General features: G+C 38.0%; 2 protein-coding genes across 2 annotated transcripts; both read left to right on the forward strand.

Annotated features, from left to right (window-relative positions):
* Nucleotides 1-2,096: 2,096 nt before the first annotated feature.
* Nucleotides 2,097-2,840, forward strand: LOC127094309 (histone-lysine N-methyltransferase ASHH1-like). The gene has a single exon (XM_051033160.1). The coding sequence runs from the start codon at nt 2,097-2,099 to the stop codon at nt 2,838-2,840; it is 744 nt and encodes a 247-aa protein (XP_050889117.1).
* An 11,314-nt stretch (nt 2,841-14,154) lies between these two features.
* Nucleotides 14,155-14,898, forward strand: LOC127094310 (histone-lysine N-methyltransferase ASHH1-like). Its single transcript, XM_051033161.1, has one exon. It carries the CDS (start codon nt 14,155-14,157, stop codon nt 14,896-14,898), a length of 744 nt encoding a protein of 247 aa, XP_050889118.1.
* Nucleotides 14,899-24,615: the final 9,717 nt, after the last annotated feature.

Raw genomic sequence — 24,615 nt, forward strand, 5'->3', positions numbered from 1 at the left:
GTGTTGATATTATTATTATGTTGTTGACAGTTTAAAGTCGTGTATGCCATGTACATTCATATGCATTAAGTCGGAGCTTTGCTCACACCACGTTGGCCTGGATTGGCAAAATTTTAAGTTGAAAGTTGAAGGCTTATGCCTTGATGCCCACTAAAATGGCAATGATTTAAGTTGGGAGTTTACTCTGAATGGTACCACATGCATGACGAGTCGAGTCTCATTTGAGTTGCATTTTATGTTGTTATTGAGTATGATATTGAGTTGATAACTGCCGTTGCTGTATGTGTAATCTGATTTGGGTGATGAAACGTGTTGAATTACTTAACATAACATGATAAATTATAATGTTTGTTATATCGATTGAGGAACTCACCCTTACAACTATTTTTCAGGTAACGAGCAGTGAGTGAGTAGAAGCTAGTGCTTGGAGTCTAGTGTAGTCTCCGTTGTGGGTCATGCTCTGATAGATGTAACATCGGGACGGGATGTTTTAATTGTTTATTGTCGGTTGTTGAACTATTTTTCATGTAATATGTTATACGTTTTAATTGATTGACATAAATTCTATCCGCTGCGTATTTTTGAAATGTTTTATTGTTGATATAATAAAAGAGCATGACAGATGTTATTCTCGAAGATGTGACACCCTTGTTTTGTGTATTTACTCTGATATATACTGGTTGTTGTTATTAAAAATTTGGGGTATTTTAGAAGGGTGTTACAGTGCTCGCTAAGACATCGCGTCTTATGCCTACGTATCTCATCTGGAATGAGAATCAGAGCAAGCCGTAGTTCGGCTAACTACGGGTTAAGGGTTGTGTTTTTTAGGTGAACGACGTTACTACGCAATCTACCGGATGCTCGACCTTTGGAGACTTATTCGCCTGTAGTAGAAGGAGTTAACGTGTTCTTAGGAGAAGAAAAATCAATGAGTTTGTTTGTGTTTTTAGGAATGCTCATGCAAAAAGGAAGTCCTAGACGAAGGAACAGTGCTACCTTAATTGACATGCAACGAGAGACTATACGAAGCCTAGCAATCCTATGGGGAGACGATCACACCATACAAAACAGACATGCATAAAGTAAACGCGCCAACGAGGGGGCTCAAACATACGTGGGTAGGGCTTTAGTCAAGAGGGGTCATATCAACCTTGACAAACAAGCCATGGAAAGGTAATCAAATGGGCTCTTAACCACTGACATTGAACGTCAGGGTGAGAAGATCAAAAGGGTAATGAGGATAAGACCTCATAGCTCTTAACCTTGGACAGGGTGAGCTCATGACAAAAAGTGGGGATTCAGAAAGGTGGAACCCTCTCCACTGACCGACCGGACAAAAGATCTTAGGCTTTTGTTCTGAAGCATCAACACGTTGTGCGAGCTTAAAGAACGACACACTGAATAACGGGGGATTGACTACTAATCCCTTTTATCCGTCAATTGCCTCTTCGTGGAGGTCTTTAGCACTGGTGCCTCTCCTTGGAGGTCTTTGGGCACAAAAGTAAACACACAAAAACATTGCCTCCTGTCATACCCCGATTTTGGTCCTGAATTTTTTATTTTTGTTTGGCACTTGGCCTAAAGTTCATTTGCATACATTCATTCCCAAATCCATATTTTTGTTACACATTGGTCATTGTCTATGCCTTTTTGATCATGGTACTTTTGACTATAAAATGGATTTTAATCATTTGACTTTTGTAATTTTTCAATTTTTAATTTTAATTTCAAATTAAGTTTAATTCCAAATTTCAATTTAATTTTAATTGTTATTTTTACTAATGATTCAAAACTCTAATTGATTTTAATTTTCAAATAGATGTTAGAATTGATGTCAAAAGTAATTTTAACAAACTATTGGATTAATTTAATTTTTAATTGGGTTTTCTACTGATTTTTTATTATTATTTAAATTGATATTTAAATTAGTCTTGGTTTATTTCTAAAAAAAAATCCATTTTATATCCATAGTACATTTCAAAATCAAAATAGCATTACAACATTTTCATAAATTACAAAATCATGTTCCGAATTGCATTTCTCAACATTTTCATACAAGTTCATCCCATTACATAAATCCTACAAATACAATCCGAATGAATAATCAAAGCCCCATCAAGAATTTAACAGATCCACTCATTCCAAGCCCTTGGTGGCTCTTCTCTTCACAGCGGTATCCCTTAACATCCAGCACTGAATGCACCCCTGGTCATCGCCCTTGTGGCATCCTCTGTAAAAATCAGAAATTTCAAAAGTGTGAGTATGCAAAAACAAAGTTATTTAAAACTGAAGGCCGAGGGTGGGGTCTTTTGGCTGATGAGGACATTAAGGCAGGACAGTTTGTCATTAAATACTGTGGAGAAGTAATATCATGTAAAGAAGCCAAACGCAGATCCCATGCATATGAAACTCAAGGTCTTAAGGATGCATATATCATATCTCTTAATGCGTCTGAATCCATCGATGCAACTAGAAAGGGAAGCATTGCCAGATTTATTAATCATTCCTGTCAACCAAATTGTGAGACAAGAAAATGGAATGTCATGGGCGAAATAAGAGTTGGTATATCCGCAAGGCATGATATTCCTATTGGAATTGAATTGGCATATGACTATAATTTTGAATGGTTTGGAGGTGCAAAGGTTCGCTGCCTCTGTGGTGCACTCAAATGTTCTGGTTTCCTTGGAGCAGAATCTCGTGGTTTTCAAGAGGATACTTATCTATGGGAAGATGATGATGACAGATACTCAATTGGGAAAATTCCTTTACATGACTCTGCCGGAAGAACAATCGTGAACCTAAAAAAAATACCCAAAACAATCAATACCATAACAGATTAAAACAGAAGGATTGAAGTCCAGTAAGACTATCACAGCACGGCTGCCAACATAAGCCGATGGCCTCATTTGAACCAAAACCAGTCCTACATCAAAACTACCAAAAAACTAATTCCACCATGGTATTTTGTTGTGAAAGACTACAATTACAGTTGGGAATCGAAACATACAAACCAGCTATGCTCCATTAGCAATTGTGATTCAAATTCTTTTTTTTAAATGAGCTGCTCATCTTGTGTTATAAGAAGTGATATCTAGAGCATCTTGATGCTGGAAAGGAGATGATGGCTTCAATTTCTCCTCACAGAGAAATTTTGCAACGCCTGTTTAATTCATTCAGAAACAAAAAGAATGAAAAGAATGTGTATTGTTTGGATTGTTGCATCAGCCTTTGCCCTCACTGTGCTTCTCCATATTCCTCTCGCAGACTCTTGCAGATTAGAGGATAAGTGTATCACGATGTTGTATGAATGGATGATGCCGCAAAACCAATAGACTGTTCTTGCATTCAATCCTACAAAACAAACAGTGCAAAAGTGGTGTTTTTGAATCAAAGGCCTGCATACAAACGAGCCTGTGTCTGTTCGGCCAGTTTCACTGAACCTCCTCCAAATAGTCAGCCCTCCTGTCTTCTGCAAAATGCAAAACAAAAGGTTATAGATGTCTGTGATGTGGATGACGAATCTAAACCTTCATGGAATATCCCACTTAAGGACTGTATACAAGTCAGAAGTTCTAATACAGAATCTTACAACCTACCACACTCAACGTACCTGACACTGTTGGAATAACTATGCCGAGTGAATTTGGGAAACTGATTGCTGATATTGGGGTCGGAGTTGAGAATAAAATAATATTACCTTTTAAAAATGTATTTTGGCCCAATGTTGAGTTCCTGGGAGTTATTGCCGATACATCTTATGGATGCAGCTATTTTCTTAATCTTCACAAAGCTGCTGATCACCCTGTTCCTGTTTACATGCTTGTTGGATGCGCATAAACCTGTACTTGATCTCATACCTAGCAAAAAGAAAACATTGAAGTCACAAGGCAGAATCATAACAGAACCATGGTGTAAAGGAATTAATGCGTAGAGTCACAACAAATCAGCAGGGGTCGCTCACCATATCCATCCTGTCATGAGGTTGCAGATTTTGGTTTGGTTAAAAATGCATCTGATGGGAAATATTCCGTTGAAACAAGGCTGGCAGGCGCATTTGGATATTTGGCACCTGAACATTTAGCCACTTTAGCCAGTCTGGTGAAGTGATCAAAGCATGGACTGGTGAAGCTCACCCGAAAAATATACTATACGAGGAAAATAGTTGGCAAATTTATGATGCGGAAGCTGTAATGTTCCAAAGGACTTGATAATAGATGGACTGGGATGTCTTTTACAAACTCGTGCTCAGTCAACGAAACTTCAGCCTCCAATACACAAAAGCTTGATTACAACCTTGTCTACGTTTTATCATCCCGAGAGTTGGACCACCAGACCGGTACTAGACTGCTTTTGCCTGCGGGCATTATTAATACCACGATTACATACCAAGAGTGCTAACCTGCATCAGGCCAGCAGATCAGTACACAGAACAAGACCAGTCAAGCAAAACACATTGAAATCAAGCAACGGAGATGTACCTGAAAATATCCCGAAACAGTGCTTTAATCCTCAGTCTTGTTGTGTACCAGTTCTTCTTTCATGTGGGAAGCGGAGAGTAACTCATGTGATGTTGGTTCTGCAGAAAGGCCAATTGGTACACAAAATCATACCAAAGCCATAAGGTTCTTGAGTCGTTAAAGCAAGCTGAGTCCAGGCTAATGCCAACTTGACGCAACATAGCAGGCAATACGGTCATACCTGTGAATTTTTGACTACCGATAGAAGTCATCATCAGGAAATCACGATGCTTCCACCGAAGAAATTTCAATCCAAAATCATAAACCGAGGCCTTGTGAAAAACCGAAGTTCCTCATGTTTCTCATGTTTTCACCATTTCACTGCAGTAACAAAAAACACAAACTAATTAGCCAAGGCAGTAATCCAGAAAATTCCCCAATTGGCATTAGGACAAAATTCAAAGAGAAAGCTAAGTTCAGAATACCGTTTTCGGTTTTAGCATTAAAACAGGCCGATCCAAACTGAGCACAAAAAAGAGGATTTTGCAGAATGCTCCTTTGAACACCAAATACACTTTTGAAACCCTAATCAGAGGAGATAAATAGAGAGGAAGCGAATTAGTGAAAAAGGAGAAAAACGGCGAAAAACTTAAAAGCGAAAGACCCCAACCCCACGATAAAAACAAACCTGGATTAGAGAGGCGAAGAAGGAGGATTAAAGCATCGTCGGAGCTATCTTCACCGCTGAAGGTGAGATTTTCACTCTACCCTCTTTTGAACCATAGGTTCGTTAGCATCGTGAGCGATTCTGAGGAAGACGTGAGGTTTGGGAGCTTTTGAGATAGGGGGTTTCGATGAGAGATGAGGGATTGATGTTAGGTTTGAGAGCGATTGAGAGAGAGGTTTGTGAGTGAGATTGGGAGAAGAGAGGGCGAGAAAGCTAGCTGAGGACGATGACTCTTTGAGTCTGTGTTTACATTTGTTTTTTTTTTTCATTTTCTTTTTTTGTTCCCTTTTTATTTATCCCTTTTTTTTAATAGAACAATTTTGAAACCATTACTTTTTCTACGTTTAAACTTCCTAGATTTTTCATTTAATAATGTTTTCATTTACTAGTGTATTAGTATAGTATTTTACTATTCCCAACTCACCAGCCTCTTAAACCCAACAGCCAAGGGGCTGGGTTTAATTAGGGTAGTCCACCAGTTTTTTTTATTAGTTTTTTTATTTTAATTCTTTTTTTAATTTATCTTAGTTTATATATTTAAATTAGTATTAAAATAACAACTAGTTGGTAAGTGGCCTGGTGGAGAGGAGTTGTTTCTAGGTCTTTAGCGTAGTGGGTTCGATACCCCTATGTGTAGCTTTTTTTATTTCTTTTAACATTTTCTTTTATGTTTATGCTTTATTACTCATAGTTTTTTATTATTGTTTAATAATGCAAATTTGATTTCTTTTAATTTCATCATGCATTCGAAACCATTTGAAAACTATAAAAATCATATTTTTCTCGATTTAATATCGAGCCCATTTTCACACCCCTGTAAGTCGATTGCTTTAAGCATCGCCATCAACCTCACATAGCTTACTCTTGGGCTTTCTTACAATGAGCCGGTTCTCTTGCACTTACACTCATACTTCGCATCATTTTATTGTTTGGGCCCGATTTAATTACTTCATGATTTTTGAATCCCCATTTGACAAAATGTACCCCACTTCCCCAATGTGTATATAATTTTGTATTTGTTTTATTTTTCTATTTTAGATACTAACACAAGATTAAAATCCACCATTTCTAGAAAATACAAAAAAATATGACTCGATCCAACGTCGAGTATTTTCTCAACAAACAAATCAATTCATTTCTCTCTCCATTCTATTCCATGTCTTTCAAACTTTCACCAAATGATTGATCCAACGTCAAGCCATTTTTCATAATCAAAAACTCAAAAAATATTAATTCATATTCAAGACCCTTTTCAATAAAGATGGAAGTGGAACGTGGTGTATACCACGCACTCCTGAGACTAGGATTCGAGATGTATATCTCGCCAATCCTAGCTCTCGCCATCATCCAAGTTTGTCCAGTTTGTTCTCTCAAACACTCATTCAAATTTCTCTTAAAACGTCCATCAATACTTGATCTAGGTCAAGTCATTTTCACAACAAAACTCAAAACACCTAATTCTTATTTAAACACTTTTTTCAATAAAGGTGGAAATGGAACATGGTGTATACCATGCACTCCTGAGGTTAAGATTCGAGACGTATGCCTCGCCAATCTTAACTCTCGCCATCGTCTAAAATTGTCAATGTGGTTTCGTCAAACCCTTTCTCAATCAAATCTAAGATACCTAAATCTTATTTAACACTTTTTCAATAAAGGTGGAAATGGAACATGGTGTATACCATGCACTCCTGAGGTTAAGATTCGAGACGTATGCCTCGCCAATCTTAACTCTCGCCATCGTCTAAAATTGTCAATGCGGTTTCTTCAAACCCTTTCTCAATCAAATTCCAAAAATACTTAATTCCTATCTTAACTTTTTTTTAATAAAGATGGAAATGGAACATGGTGTATACCATGCACTCCTGAGGCTAGGATTCGAGATGTATATCTCGCTCATCCAAGTTCTCGCCATCACTCAAAATACATCCAACCAATCAAACTCTTTTTCTCGCCGCCGTGCGACTAATCAAAAACCTTTTTCATAAACGAAAGGTATCTTGTCTTAAGTGATACAAAACAATGTTTCGGCCACGATTGTTGAGTCAAGATAAGTGACGATTTTCCGAATGTAGATTTATAAATCCGTTCGATGTGTGGTATGCAACCACTCCTCATCTGTTTTGGGTAAAACAATGTTTTCGTCGATTAATACAGTATAGCTTTCGCTAAAATCGACCAACAAAAAAACATTTTTCTACCCAGAACTACGTAAGCCTTGATTTCTCTTTTGAGATACGTAGGAGCAGGATTTGTAAATCTTGTCAGGCCCACTAATAAAAAAACTTAGGTTTAGTCCTTCGTTAAAAATCCAAAAACATTTCTTCTATCCTCCTTTCTTTCTTTCCCACCTAATAATTCGAAAAGCCTAACAATTCAACTAACATTAATGCGCACAACTGACCTAATGGTTCCCGTTGAGTACAACGGACGTGAGGGGTGCTAATACCTTCCCCTTGCGTAATCGACTCCCGAACCCGGATATTGGTTGCGATGACCATATCTTATCCTTTCTTTTGTCTTGGGTTTTATCGATATTTCCCCTTTCCTTTTTAGGAATAAATAAAGTTCGGTGGCGACTCTGTTCAGTCCATCATTGCGAGCGTGCGATCGCGCTTCGCTTTGAAGTCGTATCCCCATTTTTTTCGTGGTGCGACAGATGGCGACTCTGCTGGGGACTGATAAATTCTAAAGCGAGTCAAGCCTAGTTAGGACGTTTGTGTGCCTTTGTTTGTTTAATTTTATGGCTTTTCCCTTATTTATTGCTTTTAATATCTTTATTGTTATATTGATATCTGTTGTATATTGGTTCTATTGTGATTGTTGGGTACTTGGATTTTGATTGCAAACCATGTGGGAAAGACTCTACACCCGAGTCTAAAGTGAAAAAACATAAGATAGGACGATGGTTGAGTAGTACAGACTCCCGAGGTGTATACTTCGTAAGAGTCGGTACGAGAACCTCACTTAGAGTAGATCCTTTTGCAAATATTGTCGCCCGAGGTGTATACCTCGTAAGCTTCAATGTTTCAAAGGGGTCCATGACTCTAAGAACCTTTTAGAACATTGAACTTTGACCAACTAGAAATGATGGTTGCGTAGTATGGATTCCCGAGGTGGATACCTCGTAAGGATCGATACGAAAACCTCGCTCAGAATAGATTCTCCAGATGGAGTTGATGACCGGAAAGTATTTTCCGTAAGCGTCAAACAGTCTTTTGAATCCATGACTCTGAGTATCCTGTCTAGAACCCAGTCGATGGTTGCGTAGTACGGATTCCCGAGGTGAATACTTCGTAAGGGTCGGTACGAGAACCTCACCCAGAATAGATTCCCTTGATGGAGTTGACGACCGGAAAGTATTTCCCGTAAGCGTCAAACATTCTTGTGAATCAATGACTCTGGGAATCCTTTGTAACAAAACCTTAGATCTTACCCGGTGAGAACCTATTCTTGGAAAACAATTAGATTCATCAGTACCTCATACTTTTGAACCCGTGTATGAAAAAACAAATGTGCATGGCTTGCATTGCATTCATTCGCATTCCATTGCATTTGCATCGCATCATAATGCATGTCATTCTCCAGACAAAATACCAAAAAAAACTCATCCATCTTTTGTCCGTGAAGCAAAGTGATTCTCAACACGCGAAGAGCAAAGAACCATGTCTCAGGGGATGATGGACGAGCTAAGGAAAAGCCAAGAAGCACTGAAGGAGGAACTTAATCTTTTAAAGAGCCAAATGAGATGGGTCGTGGAAACCCTGCAAGCCTTATTGAGGAAAAAAGGCCATCCTATACCCATTGCTACAACAGAGGGAGTTACTACCCCACATCCGTCTGGTGTTACCCCAAGTCAAGGGAAATTTTATATGGCAACTCCTCGCCTACCGGCATATGGCCCTCCCTCAAGACGTCATCATCAACATTCTCTGGCTATTCCTCCTCAAAATCACCCAAGCCAGGTTCAGAATAAAAATCAGAATCAGAACAAGAGGAACAAGGATCACAATGACTCGCTTTCGGTGCCATATAGCAAGCTCTACCCGCAACTGATCCAAAATGCTTTGGTGACCCCTCGAGCTCTCACACCTGTGTCACCAGACCTGCCATGGTACAATCCAAATGCAACATGTGAATTCCATAAAGGAGCATTGGGACATGACCTGGATTCTTGCTTAGCGCTAAAAGCTTTGGTACGGGGACTGATTAACCAAAAGAGCTTAGTTTTTGAAGAAGATCACCTGAAGATCAAGTGCGGCTACCATACCGGAACAATGGGGCACTCCATCGAGGAATGCATGAGTTTTAAGCTCAAGCTGCAAGGATTAATTGACATAAGGTCACCAACACTCAAGGAGGAAGGCTCAGGTACATATACCTTGATTTCTGGGCCAGATAATGAGAAAGGGAAAGGACCCTTGAGACCCCTCAAGGTTTTGTACCACAAGGAAGATGTCAGGGATGTGGCTAGTGAGCTATCATTGTTTCCTGGTAAGAGCATTGAGATACCGCCTTGGATTTCCAATGTCACGACCTATACCAATGAAAGAAAAGGAGAAGTGAGTAGTGGATCCAAGAGGGTTGCGTTCGACGATGAGATTGAAAGAAAAGAATTTGAAGATCATCATGCCAATGTCAAAAAGCTTATTGATCCCAACCTTCAAGTTTGAAGAAGTCAATTCCCTAAAGTTGGCAATCATTTGGCTGTCTCTGCATTTCTTTGTAGTTTCTTTGCATGTTGGTTGTTATTTGCTTTTAAACATTGTTGCTTTATTTGAATTGGTAAGATTAATGAAATGTTTATGCATCTTTTGAATTAATCCATTCGTATTCACTCGTTTTTCATTTATGTTAAAAAACAAAAACAAAAATACTCCTCTCATTCACTTTTGTTTATCAAACCGTTGTGTTAACAAAGATTGGAAGGAGGATGATGAAAATAAAACACCTGAAATTGTTGTGGTATGCTTTTGAGTAAACCTTGTCGATGATGTAAGGCATTGTTTCAAATCCCCAAACACTGGAGTGATAAGGAGTTAATCCCTAGACAACCACTTTGAGCCTAGAATTTGGTGTTTATTTCGGATCTAAAACCCTTAATCTTAACCTGGGGCAGGGTAGTTGTGTTCAGATAGTTTGATCATGCATTCGATCTTTCAAAAAAATCGTCCATATGAACACCCTTCAGTTAGGTTCAACCACATGTCATCCTTCGCGCACATGTTAAAGTGTCGAAGAAGTTAAGAAAAGATAAAATTAGTGTTGGTTGGTCCTCATCCACCAATAATGTGGCAGTCAACACCTTTAAAAATAGAAAAAAGCCCGCTAAGTCAAATACCACGAAATGACTCAGGCCAAAGTTAGGGCATCCGATGGACCGAAAGCTTCAAAAAAGCGGTTTAGGCAAAATTAAGGATAAAATAAATCAATCAAAATAGGTCATTAAATCCTCGACAAAAACAAAATAAGGCGACTGCCATTCAAGAAAATTCGTCTTGAATCCTCATCACACCTTCGAACCCTCTTGGAAGTCGAATGCGTGTATTGAATTAACTGAACGTAGGAACTGGAGATCATCAAGAAGAAGGGGTGGGTAAAAATAAATTTTGAGCCTTATATCCTTTTGTTTCAAAAAAAACCGTGAACCAGACCACGTTACAACCCTTAAAAGACCTAATTGAGGCAGGGTTTATTTTGAAAGCATACTATAACAAGGTTGTGTTAACTTGACTCCAAACGATTTTTGTAAATCATTTGATGGCACCAACTTGCATACTGTGAATGACTTGATCAACGACTCGTTCATTGTATTTCACCCGTTCATATCAATAAATTTTGATTTCAAATTTTTGCATAAACACTGCATTAAAATTACCATTTTTGAATGAACAATCTTATTTGCGAGTCAACACTTAGCATCAAAGAAATTCCAAATACAGTTGAGAAAACTTGATGAAGTGAAAGAAGTCTAGTCAGGGGCAAATCACTTTGAGCATCAGTTAATTCGAGCTAATCACCCTAAGGGTCATCGTACCAAGAGTAATTTGCTTCAAGACTTAGACCGGGGCAAGCCACCTCAGAGCTCGATGAGTCCAGCTATCCAAAGGACAATCAATCAAGAGTCTACCATTCCAACATTTGGTTAGTCAAGTTCAGACCACTGCAAGTTTCAAACACTTGGGGCAAGCCATCTCGAGGTAGTCTCATGGCAAGTTGTTTCCAAACTCACTTTCAAGGTGAACATTTCCGAAGTCCCAACAGACTGGGGCAAGATGAGCCACAGAGGGGAAGAACCTCTTTCTTCGTGCTTTCAAACTGCTCAAACAAATTCTGCCATACGTCAACAACTATTGAGTTTAAGACGAGTGCCCGAAAATTATGCTAGCACGATCCGTTAATCCTCCAAAAGGATCCATTGGCTAAGTTGTGGCTATCAAACTGGATAGAATCCTCCTTTGACAACATCTATCATAAAATATTCGGTTGAGTTCTCGGTGTTGAGGAATCATGAGCTTCCATAAAAAGCCTTTACAAACTCCCAGTCTGCCCAGTGTCAGCATTCTCATAATCATGATCATTCATATATCATGCATAAAAGGAAATTCAAATCATGCATAGCCGAAATGTACTTCGTGCTCATTTTGCATTGACCCAGGTCTTGTTGTCGATCCTAGATCCTTTGACCTCTAATTCCAGCTTGTCTTTGGTATCCCTAAACCAACATCCGGTTTTCCCGGTCATTTTCAAGTCCAATAGTTGTTGGCAAAATCCATTAAAGGGTGGTTGTAGTCCATTGCTTACGGTCAGAGTCCAATTGTTGTTATTCCAGTATCAGGTCATACATGAACCTGTTCTGAAGATTCTTTCTCTGTTTGTTCAATACTATTCAGGTCATGTATGAACCTGTTGTTGAGCTTTATTCCGGTGTCAGGTCATACTTGAACCTGCTCTGAAGATTTTTTCCCTGTCGTTCAATACTATTCAGGTCATGTATGAACCTGTCATTGAGTTTTATTCCGGGGTCAGGTCATACTTGAACCTGCTCTGAAGAGTTTTTCCAATTTTTGTTCAATACTATTCAGGTCATGTATGAACCTGTTGTTGAGCTTTATTCCGGTGTCAGGTCATACTTGAACCTGCTCTGAAGATTTTTTCTCTGTTTGTTCAATACTATTCAGGTCATGTATGAACCTGTTGTTGAGCCTTATTCCGGGGTCAGGTCATACTTGAACCTGCTCTGAAGAATTTTTCCAATTTTTGTTCAATACTATTCAGGTCATGTATGAACCTGTTGTTGAGCTTTATTCCGGTGTCAGGTCATACTTGAACCTGCTCTGAAGATTTTTTCTCTGTTTGTTCAATACTATTCAGGTCATGTATGAACCTGTTGTTGAGCCTTATTCCAGTGTCAAGTCATACATGAACCTGTACTGAAGAGTTTTTCCAATTTTTGTTCAATACTATTCAGGTCATGTATGAACCTGTTGTTGAGCTTTTATTCCGGGGTCAGGTCATACTTGAACTTGCTCTGAAGAGTTTTTCCAATTTCTGTTCAATACTATTCAGGTCATGTATGAACCTGTTGTTGAGCTTTTATTCCAGGGTCAGGTCATACTTGAACTTGCTCTGAAGAGTTTTTCCAATTTCTGTTCAATACTATTCAGGTCATGTATGAACCTGTTGTTGAGCTTTTATTCCGGGGTCAGGTCATACTTGAACTTGCTCTGAAGAGTTTTTCCAATTTTTGTTCAATACTATTCAGGTCATATATGAACCTGTTGTTGAGCCTTTATTCCGGTGTCAGGTCATACATGAACCTGTTCTGAAGAGTTTTTCTCCATGATTATTCCCCAGCATTGTCAGGTCATACATGAACCTGTCGTGGAAATTCTTGTGTTCGGGCTTAGTAAGTCAAATTGTGAACTTACTCTCTTGTACTCTGAATGCTGCTTATCAAATTCCACTTCGATTACTCCCCAGTGTGTGTTTGACTCTCCAGCAGGATTTGTTTTCCCCAGCGAGTTTGTTTCTTACCACTTGTCTGTCTTTCTATGGACCATCAGCATTCCCCACATATTGGTCTGTCTAGTAGCATCTCCTGTCAAGGGTCCACTATATCCCTAGCAGATAAAAATTACAAAAAAATCATGCATCCATGCATATCATATCATATCATATCATATCATATCATATCATATCATATCATATCATATCATATCATATCATATCATATCATATCATATCATATCATATCATATCATATCATATCACATCATGTCATAGGGATTCAGGATCAAAATCCGGGTCTTCTTAGTATTTAACCATCTCCCACTATGATCATATGAAGAGTGTCCTACTTCATATTCTCTAGTTGAAGATACTTAAATAGGGGCAACTGTCATACCCCGATTTTGGTCCTGAATTTTTTATTTTTGTTTGGCACTTGGCCTAAAGTTCATTTGCATACATTCATTCCCAAATCCATATTTTTGTTACACATTGGTCATTGTCTATGCCTTTTTGATCATGGTACTTTTGACTATAAAATGGATTTTAATCATTTGACTTTTGTAATTTTTCAATTTTTAATTTTAATTTCAAATTAAGTTTAATTCCAAATTTCAATTTAATTTTAATTGTTATTTTTACTAATGATTCAAAACTCTAATTGATTTTAATTTTCAAATAGATGTTAGAATTGATGTCAAAAGTAATTTTAACAAATTATTGGATTAATTTAATTTTTAATTGGGTTTTCTACTGATTTTTTATTATTATTTAAATTGATATTTAAATTAGTCTTGGTTTATTTCTAAAAAAAAAATCCATTTTATATCCATAGTACATTTCAAAATCAAAATAGCATTACAACATTTTCATAAATTACAAAATCATGTTCCGAATTGCATTTCTCAACATTTTCATACAAGTTCATCCCATTACATAAATCCTACAAATACAATCCGAATGAATAATCAAAGCCCCATCAAGAATTTAACAGATCCACTCATTCCAAGCCCTTGGTGGCTCTTCTCTTCACAGCGGTATCCCTTAACATCCAGCACTGAATGCACCCCTGGTCATCGCCCTTGTGGCATCCTCTGTAAAAATCAGAAATTTCAAAAGTGTGAGTATGCAAAAACAAAGTTATTTAAAACTGAAGGCCGAGGGTGGGGTCTTTTGGCTGATGAGGACATTAAGGCAGGACAGTTTGTCATTAAATACTGTGGAGAAGTAATATCATGTAAAGAAGCCAAACGCAGATCCCATGCATATGAAACTCAAGGTCTTAAGGATGCATATATCATATCTCTTAATGCGTCTGAATCCATCGATGCAACTAGAAAGGGAAGCATTGCCAGATTTATTAATCATTCCTGTCAACCAAATTGTGAGACAAGAAAATGGAATGTCATGGGCGAAATAAGAGTTGGTATATCCGCAAGGCATGATATTCCTATTGGAATTGAATTGGCATATGACTATAATTTTGAATGGTTTGGAGGTGCAAAGGTTCGCTGCCTCTGTGGTGCACTCAAATGTTCTGGTTTCCTTGGAGCAGAATCTCGTGGTTTTCAAGAGGATACTTATCTATGGGAAGATGATGATGACAAATACTCAATTGAGAAAATTCCTTTACATGACTCTGCCGGAAGAACAATCGTGAACCTAAAAAAAATACCCAAAACAATCAATACTATAACAGATTAAAACAGAAGGATTGAAGTCCAGTAAGACTATCACAGCACGGCTGCCAACATAAGCCGATGGCCTCATTTGAACCAAAACCAGTCCTACATCAAAACTACCAAAAAACTAATTCCACCATGGTATTTTGTTGTGAAAGACTACAATTACAGTTGGGAATCGAAACATACAAACCAGCTATGCTCCATTAGCAATTGTGATTCAAATTCTTTTTTTTAAATGAGCTGCTCATCTTGTGTTATAAGAAGTGATATCTGGAGCATCTTGATGCTGGAAAGGAGATGATGGCTTCAATTTCTCCTCACAGAGAAATTTTGCAACGCCTGTTTAATTCATTCAGAAACAAAAAGAATGAAAAGAATGTGTATTGTTTGGATTGTTGCATCAGCCTTTGCCCTCACTGTGCTTCTCCATATTCCTCTCGCAGACTCTTGCAGATTAGAGGATAAGTGTATCACGATGTTGTATGAATGGATGATGCCGCAAAACCAATAGACTGTTCTTGCATTCAATCCTACAAAACAAACAGTGCAAAAGTGGTGATTTTGAATCAAAGGCCTGCATACAAACGAGCCTGTGTCTGTTCGGCCAGTTTCACTGAACCTCCTCCAAATAGTCAGCCCTCCTGTCTTCTGCAAAATGCAAAACAAAAGGTTATAGATGTCTGTGATGTGGATGACGAATCTAAACCTTCATGGAATATCCCACTTAAGGACTGTATACAAGTCAGAAGTTCTAATACAGAATCTTACAACCTACCACACTCAACGTACCTGACACTGTTGGAATAACTATGCCGAGTGAATTTGGGAAACTGATTGCTGATATTGGGGTCGGAGTTGAGAATAAAATAATATTACCTTTTAAAAATGTATTTTGGCCCAATGTTGAGTTCTTGGGAGTTATTGCCGATACATCTTATGGATGCAGCTTTTTTCTTAATCTTCACAAAGCTGCTGATCACCCTGTTCCTGTTTACATGCTTGTTGGATGCGCATAAACTTGTACTTGATCTCATACCTAGCAAAAAGAAAACATTGAAGTCACAAGGCAGAATCATAACAGAACCATGGTGTAAAGGAATTAATGCGTAGAGTTACAACAAATCAGCAGGGGTCGCTCACCATATCCATCCTGTCATGAGGTTGCAGATTTTGGTTTGGTTAAAAATGCACCTGATGGGAAGTATTCCGTTGAAACAAGGCTGGCAGGCGCATTTGGATATTTGGCACCTGAACATTTAGCCACTTTAGCCAGTCTGGTGAAGTGATCAAAGCATGGACTGGTGAAGCTCACCCGGAAAATATACTATACGAGGAAAATAGTTGGCAAATTTATGATGCGGAAGCTGTAATGTTCCAAAGGACTTGATAATAGATGGACTGGGATGCCTTTTACAAACTCGTGCTCAGTCAACGAAACTTCAGCCTCCAATACACAAAAGCTTGATTACAACCTTGTCTACGTTTTATCATCCCGAGAGTTGGACCACCAGACCGGTACTAGACTGCTTTTGCCTGCGGGCATTATTAATACCACAATTACATACCAAGAGTGCTAACCTGCATCAGGCCAGCAGATCAGTACACAGAACAAGACCAGTCAAGCAAAACACATTGAAATCAAGCAACGGAGATGTACCTGAAAATATCCCGAAACAGTGCTTTAATCCTCAGTCTTGTTGTGTACCAGTTCTTCTTTCATGTGGGAAGCGGAGAGTAACTCATGTGATGTTGGTTCTGCAGAAAGGCCAATTGGTACACAAAATCATACCAAAGCCATAAGGTTCTTGAGTCGTTAAAGCAAGCTGAGTCCAGGCTAATGCCAACTTGACGCAACATAGCAGGCAATACGGTCATACCTGTGAATTTTTGACTACCGATAGAAGTCATCATCAGGAAATCACGATGCTTCCACCGAAGAAATTTCAATCCAAAATCATAAACCGAGGCCTTGTGAAAAACCGAAGTTCCTCATGTTTCTCATGTTTTCACCATTTCACTGCAGTAACAAAAAACACAAACTAATTAGCCAAGGCAGTAATCCAGAAAATTCCCCAATTGGCATTAGGACAAAATTCAAAGAGAAAGCTAAGTTCAGAATACCGTTTTCGGTTTTAGCATTAAAACAGGCCGATCCAAACTGAGCACAAAAAAGAGGATTTTGCAGAATGCTCCTTTGAACACCAAATACACTTTTGAAACCCTAATCAGAGGAGATAAATAGAGAGGAAGCGAATTAGTGAAAAAGGAGAAAAATGGCGAAAAAACTTAAAAGCGAAAGACCCCAACCCCACAATAAAAACAAACCTGGATTAGAGAGGCGAAGAAGGAGGATTAAAGCATCGTCGGAGCTATCTTCACCGCTGAAGGTGAGATTTTCACTCGACCCTCTTTTGAACCATAGGTTCGTTAGCATCGTGAGCGATTCTGAGGAAGACGTGAGGTTTGGGAGCTTTTGAGATAGGGGTTTCGATGAGAGATGAGGGATTGAGGTTAGGTTTGAGAGCGATTGAGAGAGAGGTTTGTGAGTGAGATTGGGAGAAGAGAGGGCGAGAAAGCTAGCTGAGGACAATGACTCTTTGAGTCTGTGTTTACACTTGTTTTTTTTTTTCATTTTCTTTTTTTGTTCCCTTTTTATTTATCCCTTTTTTTTAATAGAACAATTTTGAAACCATTACTTTTTCTACGTTTAAACTTCCTAGATTTTTCATTTAATAATGTTTTCATTTACTAGTGTATTAGTATAGTATTTTACTATTCCCAACTCACCAGCCTCTTAAACCCAACAGCTAAGGGGTTGGGTTTAATTAGGGTAGTCCACCAGTTTTTTTTGTTAGTTTTTTTATTTTAATTCTTTTTTTAATTTATCTTAGTTTATATATTTAAATTAGTATTAAAATAACAACTAGTTGGTAAGTGGCCTGGTGGAGAGGAGTGGTTTCTAGGTCTTTAGCGTAGTGGGTTTGATACCCCTATGTGTAGCTTTTTTTATTTCTTTTAACATTTTCTTTTATGTTTATGCTTTATTACTCATAGTTTTTTATTATTGTTTAATAATGCAAATTTGATTTCTTTTAATTTCATCATGCATTCGAAACCATTTGAAAACTATAAAAATCATATTTTTCTCGATTTAATATCGAGCCCATTTTCACACCCCTGTAAGTCGATTGCTTTAAGCATCGCCATCAACCTCACATAGCTTACTCTTGGGCTTTCTTACAATGAGCCGGTTCTCTTGCACTTACACTCATACTTCGCATCATTTTATTGTTTGGGCCCGATTTAATTACTTCATGATTTTTGAATCCCCATTTGACAAAATGTACCCCACTTCCCCAATGTGTATATAATTTTGTATTTGTTTTATTTTTCTATTTTAGATACTAACACAAGATTAAAATCCACCATTTCTAGAAAATACAAAAAAATATGACTCGATCCAACGTCGAGTATTTTCTCAACAAACAAATCAATTCATTTCTCTCTCCATTCTATTCCATGTCTTTCAAACTTTCACCAAATGATTGATCCAACGTCAAGCCATTTTTCATAATCAAAAACTCAAAAAATATTAATTCATATTCAAGACCCTTTTCAATAAAGATGGAAGTGGAACGTGGTGTATACCACGCACTCCTGAGACTAGGATTCGAGATGTATATCTCGCCAATCCTAGCTCTCGCCATCATCCAAGTTTGTCCAGTTTGTTCTCTCAAACACTCATTCAAATTTCTCTTAAAACGTCCATCAATACTTGATCTAGGTCAAGTCATTTTCACAACAAAACTCAAAACACCTAATTCTTATTTAAACACTTTTTTCAATAAAGGTGGAAATGGAACATGGTGTATACCATGCACTCCTGAGGTTAAGATTCGAGACGTATGCCTCGCCAATCTTAACTCTCGCCATCGTCTAAAATTGTCAATGTGGTTTCGTCAAACCCTTTCTCAATCAAATCTAAGATACCTAAATCTTATTTAACACTTTTTCAATAAAGGTGGAAATGGAACATGGTGTATACCATGCACTCCTGAGGTTAAGATTCGAGACGTATGCCTCGCCAATCTTAACTCTCGCCATCGTCTAAAATTGTCAATGCGGTTTCTTCAAACCCTTTCTCAATCAAATTCCAAAAATACTTAATTCCTATCTTAACTTTTTTTTAATAAAGATGGAAATGGAACATGGTGTATACCATGCACTCCTGAGGCTAGGATTCGAGATGTATATCTCGCTCATCCAAGTTCTCGCCATCACTCAAAATACATCCAACCAATCAAACTCTTTTTCTCGCCGCCGTGCGACTAATCAAAAACCTTTTTCATAAACGAAAGGTATCTTGTCTTAAGTGATACAAAACAATGTTTCGGCCACGATTGTTGAGTCAAGATAAGTGACGATTTTCCGAATGTAGATTTATAAATCCGTTCGATGTGTGGTATGCAACCACTCCTCATCTGTTTTGGGTAAAACAATGTTTTCGTCGATTAATACAGTATAGCTTTCGCTAAAATCGACCAACAAAAAAACATTTTTCTACCCAGAACTACGTAAGCCTTGATTTCTCTTTTGAGATACGTAGGAGCAGGATTTGTAAATCTTGTCAGGCCCACTAATAAAAAAACTTAGGTTTAGTCCTTCGTTAAAAATCCAAAAACATTTCTTCTATCCTCCTTTCTTTCTTTCCCACCTAATAATTCGAAAAGCCTAACAATTCAACTAACATTAATGCGCACAACTGACCTAATGGTTCCCGTTGAGTACAATGGACGTGAGGGGTGCTAATACCTTCCCCTTGCGTAATCGACTCCCGAACCCGGATATTGGTTGCGATGACCATATCTTATCCTTTCTTTTGTCTTGGGTTTTATCGATATTTCCCCTTTCCTTTTTAGGAATAAATAAAGTTCGGTGGCGACTCTGTTCAGTCCATCATTGCGAGCGTGCGATCGCGCTTCGCTTTGAAGTCGTATCCCCATTTTTTTCGAGGTGCGACACCTCCTATCGAGATCTTCCAGCTAAGAAAGCGGTAAAATTGCGGGAAAGATAAAGGGATCAAGAGATCTACCACACGGATAAAAATCCGAAGTAACAGCAACTAAAGAAATAAGAAACCCAAAGATCTCTCAAGCTGGCACCATCAAAGAAAGCAAGTCAATACAGGTAATCGGAATAAATCTCCAAATGGTATCCCACAAATAAAGTGGAATGCCAAGCAAGCTATCTCTTCAAGAGTCATGTGAGCCTTCACAAAAACTCAACAAACAGGTTAGAATAACAAGACGGGGTGCAATCAAGAGTTGCACCAAACAAAGGAAACATGACAACAAAGCGTCAGGTAAACAGTGCACGGAGGCAAGAGAAAGCATGTCATAACAATCACCAAACAGATTAAAGAGCAAAAAACATCTTCTGTCACGCTCGCTACTGCTTCGCTTAGCGAGGTGCTAGCGAAGCTTCGCTACATATTCGCTTAGCGAGGTGCTAGCGACTGCCTGCGGGTTCTGGGTTCTTCTTTGATAACAATGTGATTTCAGAAACCCCAAACCCTAGGGCATACATTTCAGAAATTAAACGATTAAACATTCAAGGCATTGTTTTACACATTCATGCATATCTACCCGTGGGCAAAACCGAACGATACCCACTCTTCCAAATTCACCATAATACCTCATACATTTAGAAATTTCAAATTGAAAGCATAAAATAATGGGAATAAGGCAAACCTGATTGGAGAGATCGAATGAAATTGAATTGCCCGGTTAGGTTTGCAAAGCAATCTTAGGGTTTATATGAGGTAGAATAGGTTCTTTGCAAATGAGTTCCCTTCAGTGTCCGGAGGCTGCTCGGAGTTCTGTCAGCCCTTCCCTTCTTCTCTCTTCCATGGTTTTGTTTCACTGAAACTTTAGAATTTATAACCCGATTTTCGTGGCTTTGTGGGCTCAAATGAGAGAGGTCCAGGTCCAGGATTTTCTGTTATATTTTAAAACGCGTGCGCTTCGCCTAGCGAAGGATTTGCTTGCCTAGCGAGCATGACAGTTCAGATTCGCTAAGCGAACCATGCTGCTCGCCTAGCGAGCATGACAGCTCAGGCACAGACTTTTGCTCCTTAAAGATTAGCGTTTTGAATGATGAATAGACCCCATTTGAACATGTTGGAAGTAACTCAAGTCATTCCCTTGCGTTGACCGATCATCTACATAGAACCCACGAAGTGTCTTGGATGATATTCAAGCTTCTTGGAGCTAATTCTGATGGACATGATGAAATGCAATATGAAATGTTAAATGACCTAAAAATGAATGTATGAATGAGGGGGGGCAAATTTGAGATGCTACAGAGATTAACATGGTATCTTTGTTTAAATGAAATGATAGGTTAATCATGGAGAAATATTGACAACAAGATGTCAACATGGCCACGGATATGAACAAAAAATAACAACACAAATCCATAACATGAACATTGCCTCATGTTGAGGGTTTTAGAAACAAGCATAGGCATATGGTTAACATGAAAATGAACATGATGATGCGCATGGTAATGGCATAGATGTATCAAGCATAAGAATGAGCAAAACAAATAGCCATGGAGTAAGATGATTACCTAGTGGAAGCTTGGTCCACTGCCTCTTGGTTGTGGAGAGAATGGAAGAAGAGGATGCTGCTTTGATGCTTCAAGGACCTCAACTCAAGAGCTTGATGAAAACTGATCTGTGACCTCTTTTCCTTGCTTGCAACGAAATTCCAATGACTCCTTCAGATTTAGGGTTTTTTGTCTTAAGTATGATGGATCAAATGCTTAATGGGCTCTGAAATAAATGATTTGTTCATGGGAAAAATGATGCATTTTGGTTGCAAATGGTGAGGTGGTGTTAGAAAAGGGAAAGAAAAGGCACATGAGGTTTTGTCCTTATTTGGCAAACTCTTAAGTGAATGAAATAAAGGTGCATGGCCAAATGAGGAAACAAACATGGGCTGGATTTATGCAGCATAACTTTGGTCTGGTTTGGCAAGCAAGAAAACAGTCCAAGATGATGACTTTGTGGCTATGTAACTTAATGAGCAAGCTACCAATTGGTGAGAGAATGCAAACAGTAGAAAGGTCTCATGGAGTATAGCATGTTTCATGTTGAGCATGAGTGGAAATGATGAGTGGAAGAAGATGAAAAATGGGCCTCAAGATCATGTCACACCATGCAAAACTGGTTGGGCAAGTTTGGCCTAAAATCTGCCTAGAAAATCAAGTCATGGTGCCAACTTTAAGTGAGTGCATCTCTCAAACCATGGATCCAAATGAGATGATTCCAAAGGGAGGTGAAAGAGGACATGGCAAGGTATAATTATTGTGAAGAAAACATTTGCAATTGGTGCCTTGAAGTGCAAGAAAACTGGCCAAGAAGTCTTGACAAACTTTGAAGATTTTGAGACTTAGAAATTTTTCTAAGTGTCCTAAAAAAATGCCCTACTTTGACCAAGCATAACTTTCTCAATTTTAATCCAAATGGAGCAAAATTTATATTTATAGAAGGCTTGGAACAAGAGTAACAACTTTCATGTTGGAAAAATTTTCAAATAGAGCTTTTATCTTGATGGAAAATGGGCTTAAAGTGAGTGCAACAATCATGAAAACTTGCCCTAAATGGAAAGTCAACCATTTCCAAATTAAGTAACTTCTCCAATTCCTGATTAAATGATGAATCCATGATCCAACCTTGATCAAATTTCACATGTAGGCTCCCCTAGGCATGGATTTTGAGATTCCACTCTTAAAAAGTCAGGAGTTGACTTTTCTGGCCCCACAGTTGACTTTTCCCAAACTGTCTGACTCCCGATTCCAGTGATCAATTGAAGCACCTCTGGCTCAAATAAAAAGCTGATTTTTTGTATGTAGACCCTTGTGGACATATGGAGGGCCATGGAAAAGAGTTTCACCCAAAGAATCAGAAATAAACTGATTTTATACCAAACCCTAATTTTAGGGCAAAATTGATTAGGAACTGATTGCACTGATTGCCAATGGATCTTTCTGAGATAATTGTGAGTCTTCCTAGGCCAAGAGGCCTCTCCAATCATGACACGGATAAGATCCTATAATTCCAACCAAGCATTTCCTATTGCAGGTAGCCATGAAACCCTAACTTCCTGATTAAATCCAGATGAACACTCTGATAGCTCTGAATCCTTCACTGATGAACTGTAGACCATAATAAGATACCTGGAGCCCCCTGAGACCCTTGAGACTTGTATATTTAGAGAATTAAGTCTAATTATCAATCTTGCTTTGTGTGGGCTCCTTCTGTTAAGGAGTGATCAATCAAAACCTGATTCTCAAGTCACTAATGCAGTATGCAATGAGTATGACCTAGTGTGATGCTAATGAAGTGTGAAACATAATCCCATGCTTCCAGGAAAAATGAAGGGTAAATTTTGGGGTATTACAATGTGGTATATTAAGGTTGCCCATTTTCTAAAATATTCCACCAATACCCTTTGGAAAAAAGTTATGAGATTTAAAATGAGTTAACTTACTTAAATCAAATGAAAAAAAATCATTTAAATATAAAACCGATAAAACTTAAATAAACACTTAATTAATTCTATTTATCTACTTCGAATGTTGTTTTACAAAAAAACAAAAGTAAAAGGGCTTAAAATGAATAAAAATCGGATGCAAAAGTATCCGAAAAATTAAACCGAGTGCACCACAAAAATTAATGCGAAATAAACTTCTCAAAAATATACAAGTTTTGATCAGATTTTGAAATATATTCTGATCGGTTAAACGGGCATAGACTGATCAAAATACGACTAAAAAAATAGTCGAAAAATTAAACGAGCACACCATACTAAATTACGCGAACTGTAGATTAATAAGACTGATGTCTACAAGCTCGATTTCAAAACTTTTTACCCGCTAATTTTCATGTATTTGAGAAATGATTCAACCAGTCTGTCTGTATATTAGAGAATTTATTCTAACCAATACTTTAGGTATTATTCATGATGAAATGCATGTCATGTTATACAGATGATACAAACTAAAAGTAAAGTCAAATGTATGAAAGTTTTAAAATATCTAGACAAAATTGGGGAATGACACTCGTCATTTCAGGAAAAAAACTTAAGGAAACCCTTTTCTCAAATGATGCAAACTAACAATATTCTCAATATACAACTTAGTTAACTTATGCAAAGTATAGTAGATCCTAATCGGTATGAAATGAGTTGATTTAGTCAGCCTATCAACAATCACCCAAATAGTCATATTCTTCGGCAAACTTGTTGTGGAATCCATGGAAATGCTATCCCACTTCCACTCCAGAATACTCAACGGTTGCAGATCCAACGACTTCTGATGTTCAATCTTCGACTTCTGACAAGTCAAACAAGCATAGACAAACTCAGTTGCTTCCTTTTTCATTCCTGGCCACCAAAAAAATTTCTATAAGTCTTGATACATCTTAGTGGCACCGGGATGAATACTCAACCATTATGTGACCCTCCTCAAGAATAATCTTCTTCAGCTCGGGAACATTTGGTACACAAACCCTATCTTTGAACATCATCACACCATTCTCATCAATTACGAATTTATCACCCTTATCTTATTTGATTAACACAAGTCGGTCAACCAATCCCACATCGGTCTTCTGACTCTCTCTAATCTCTTCAAGAATACCATTGGTTAGCTTCAACATACCCAACTTCAC

Source organism: Lathyrus oleraceus, chromosome 6, assembly GCF_024323335.1.
Source record: "Lathyrus oleraceus cultivar Zhongwan6 chromosome 6, CAAS_Psat_ZW6_1.0, whole genome shotgun sequence".
NCBI classification, from domain to species: Eukaryota; Viridiplantae; Streptophyta; class Magnoliopsida; order Fabales; family Fabaceae; genus Lathyrus; species Lathyrus oleraceus.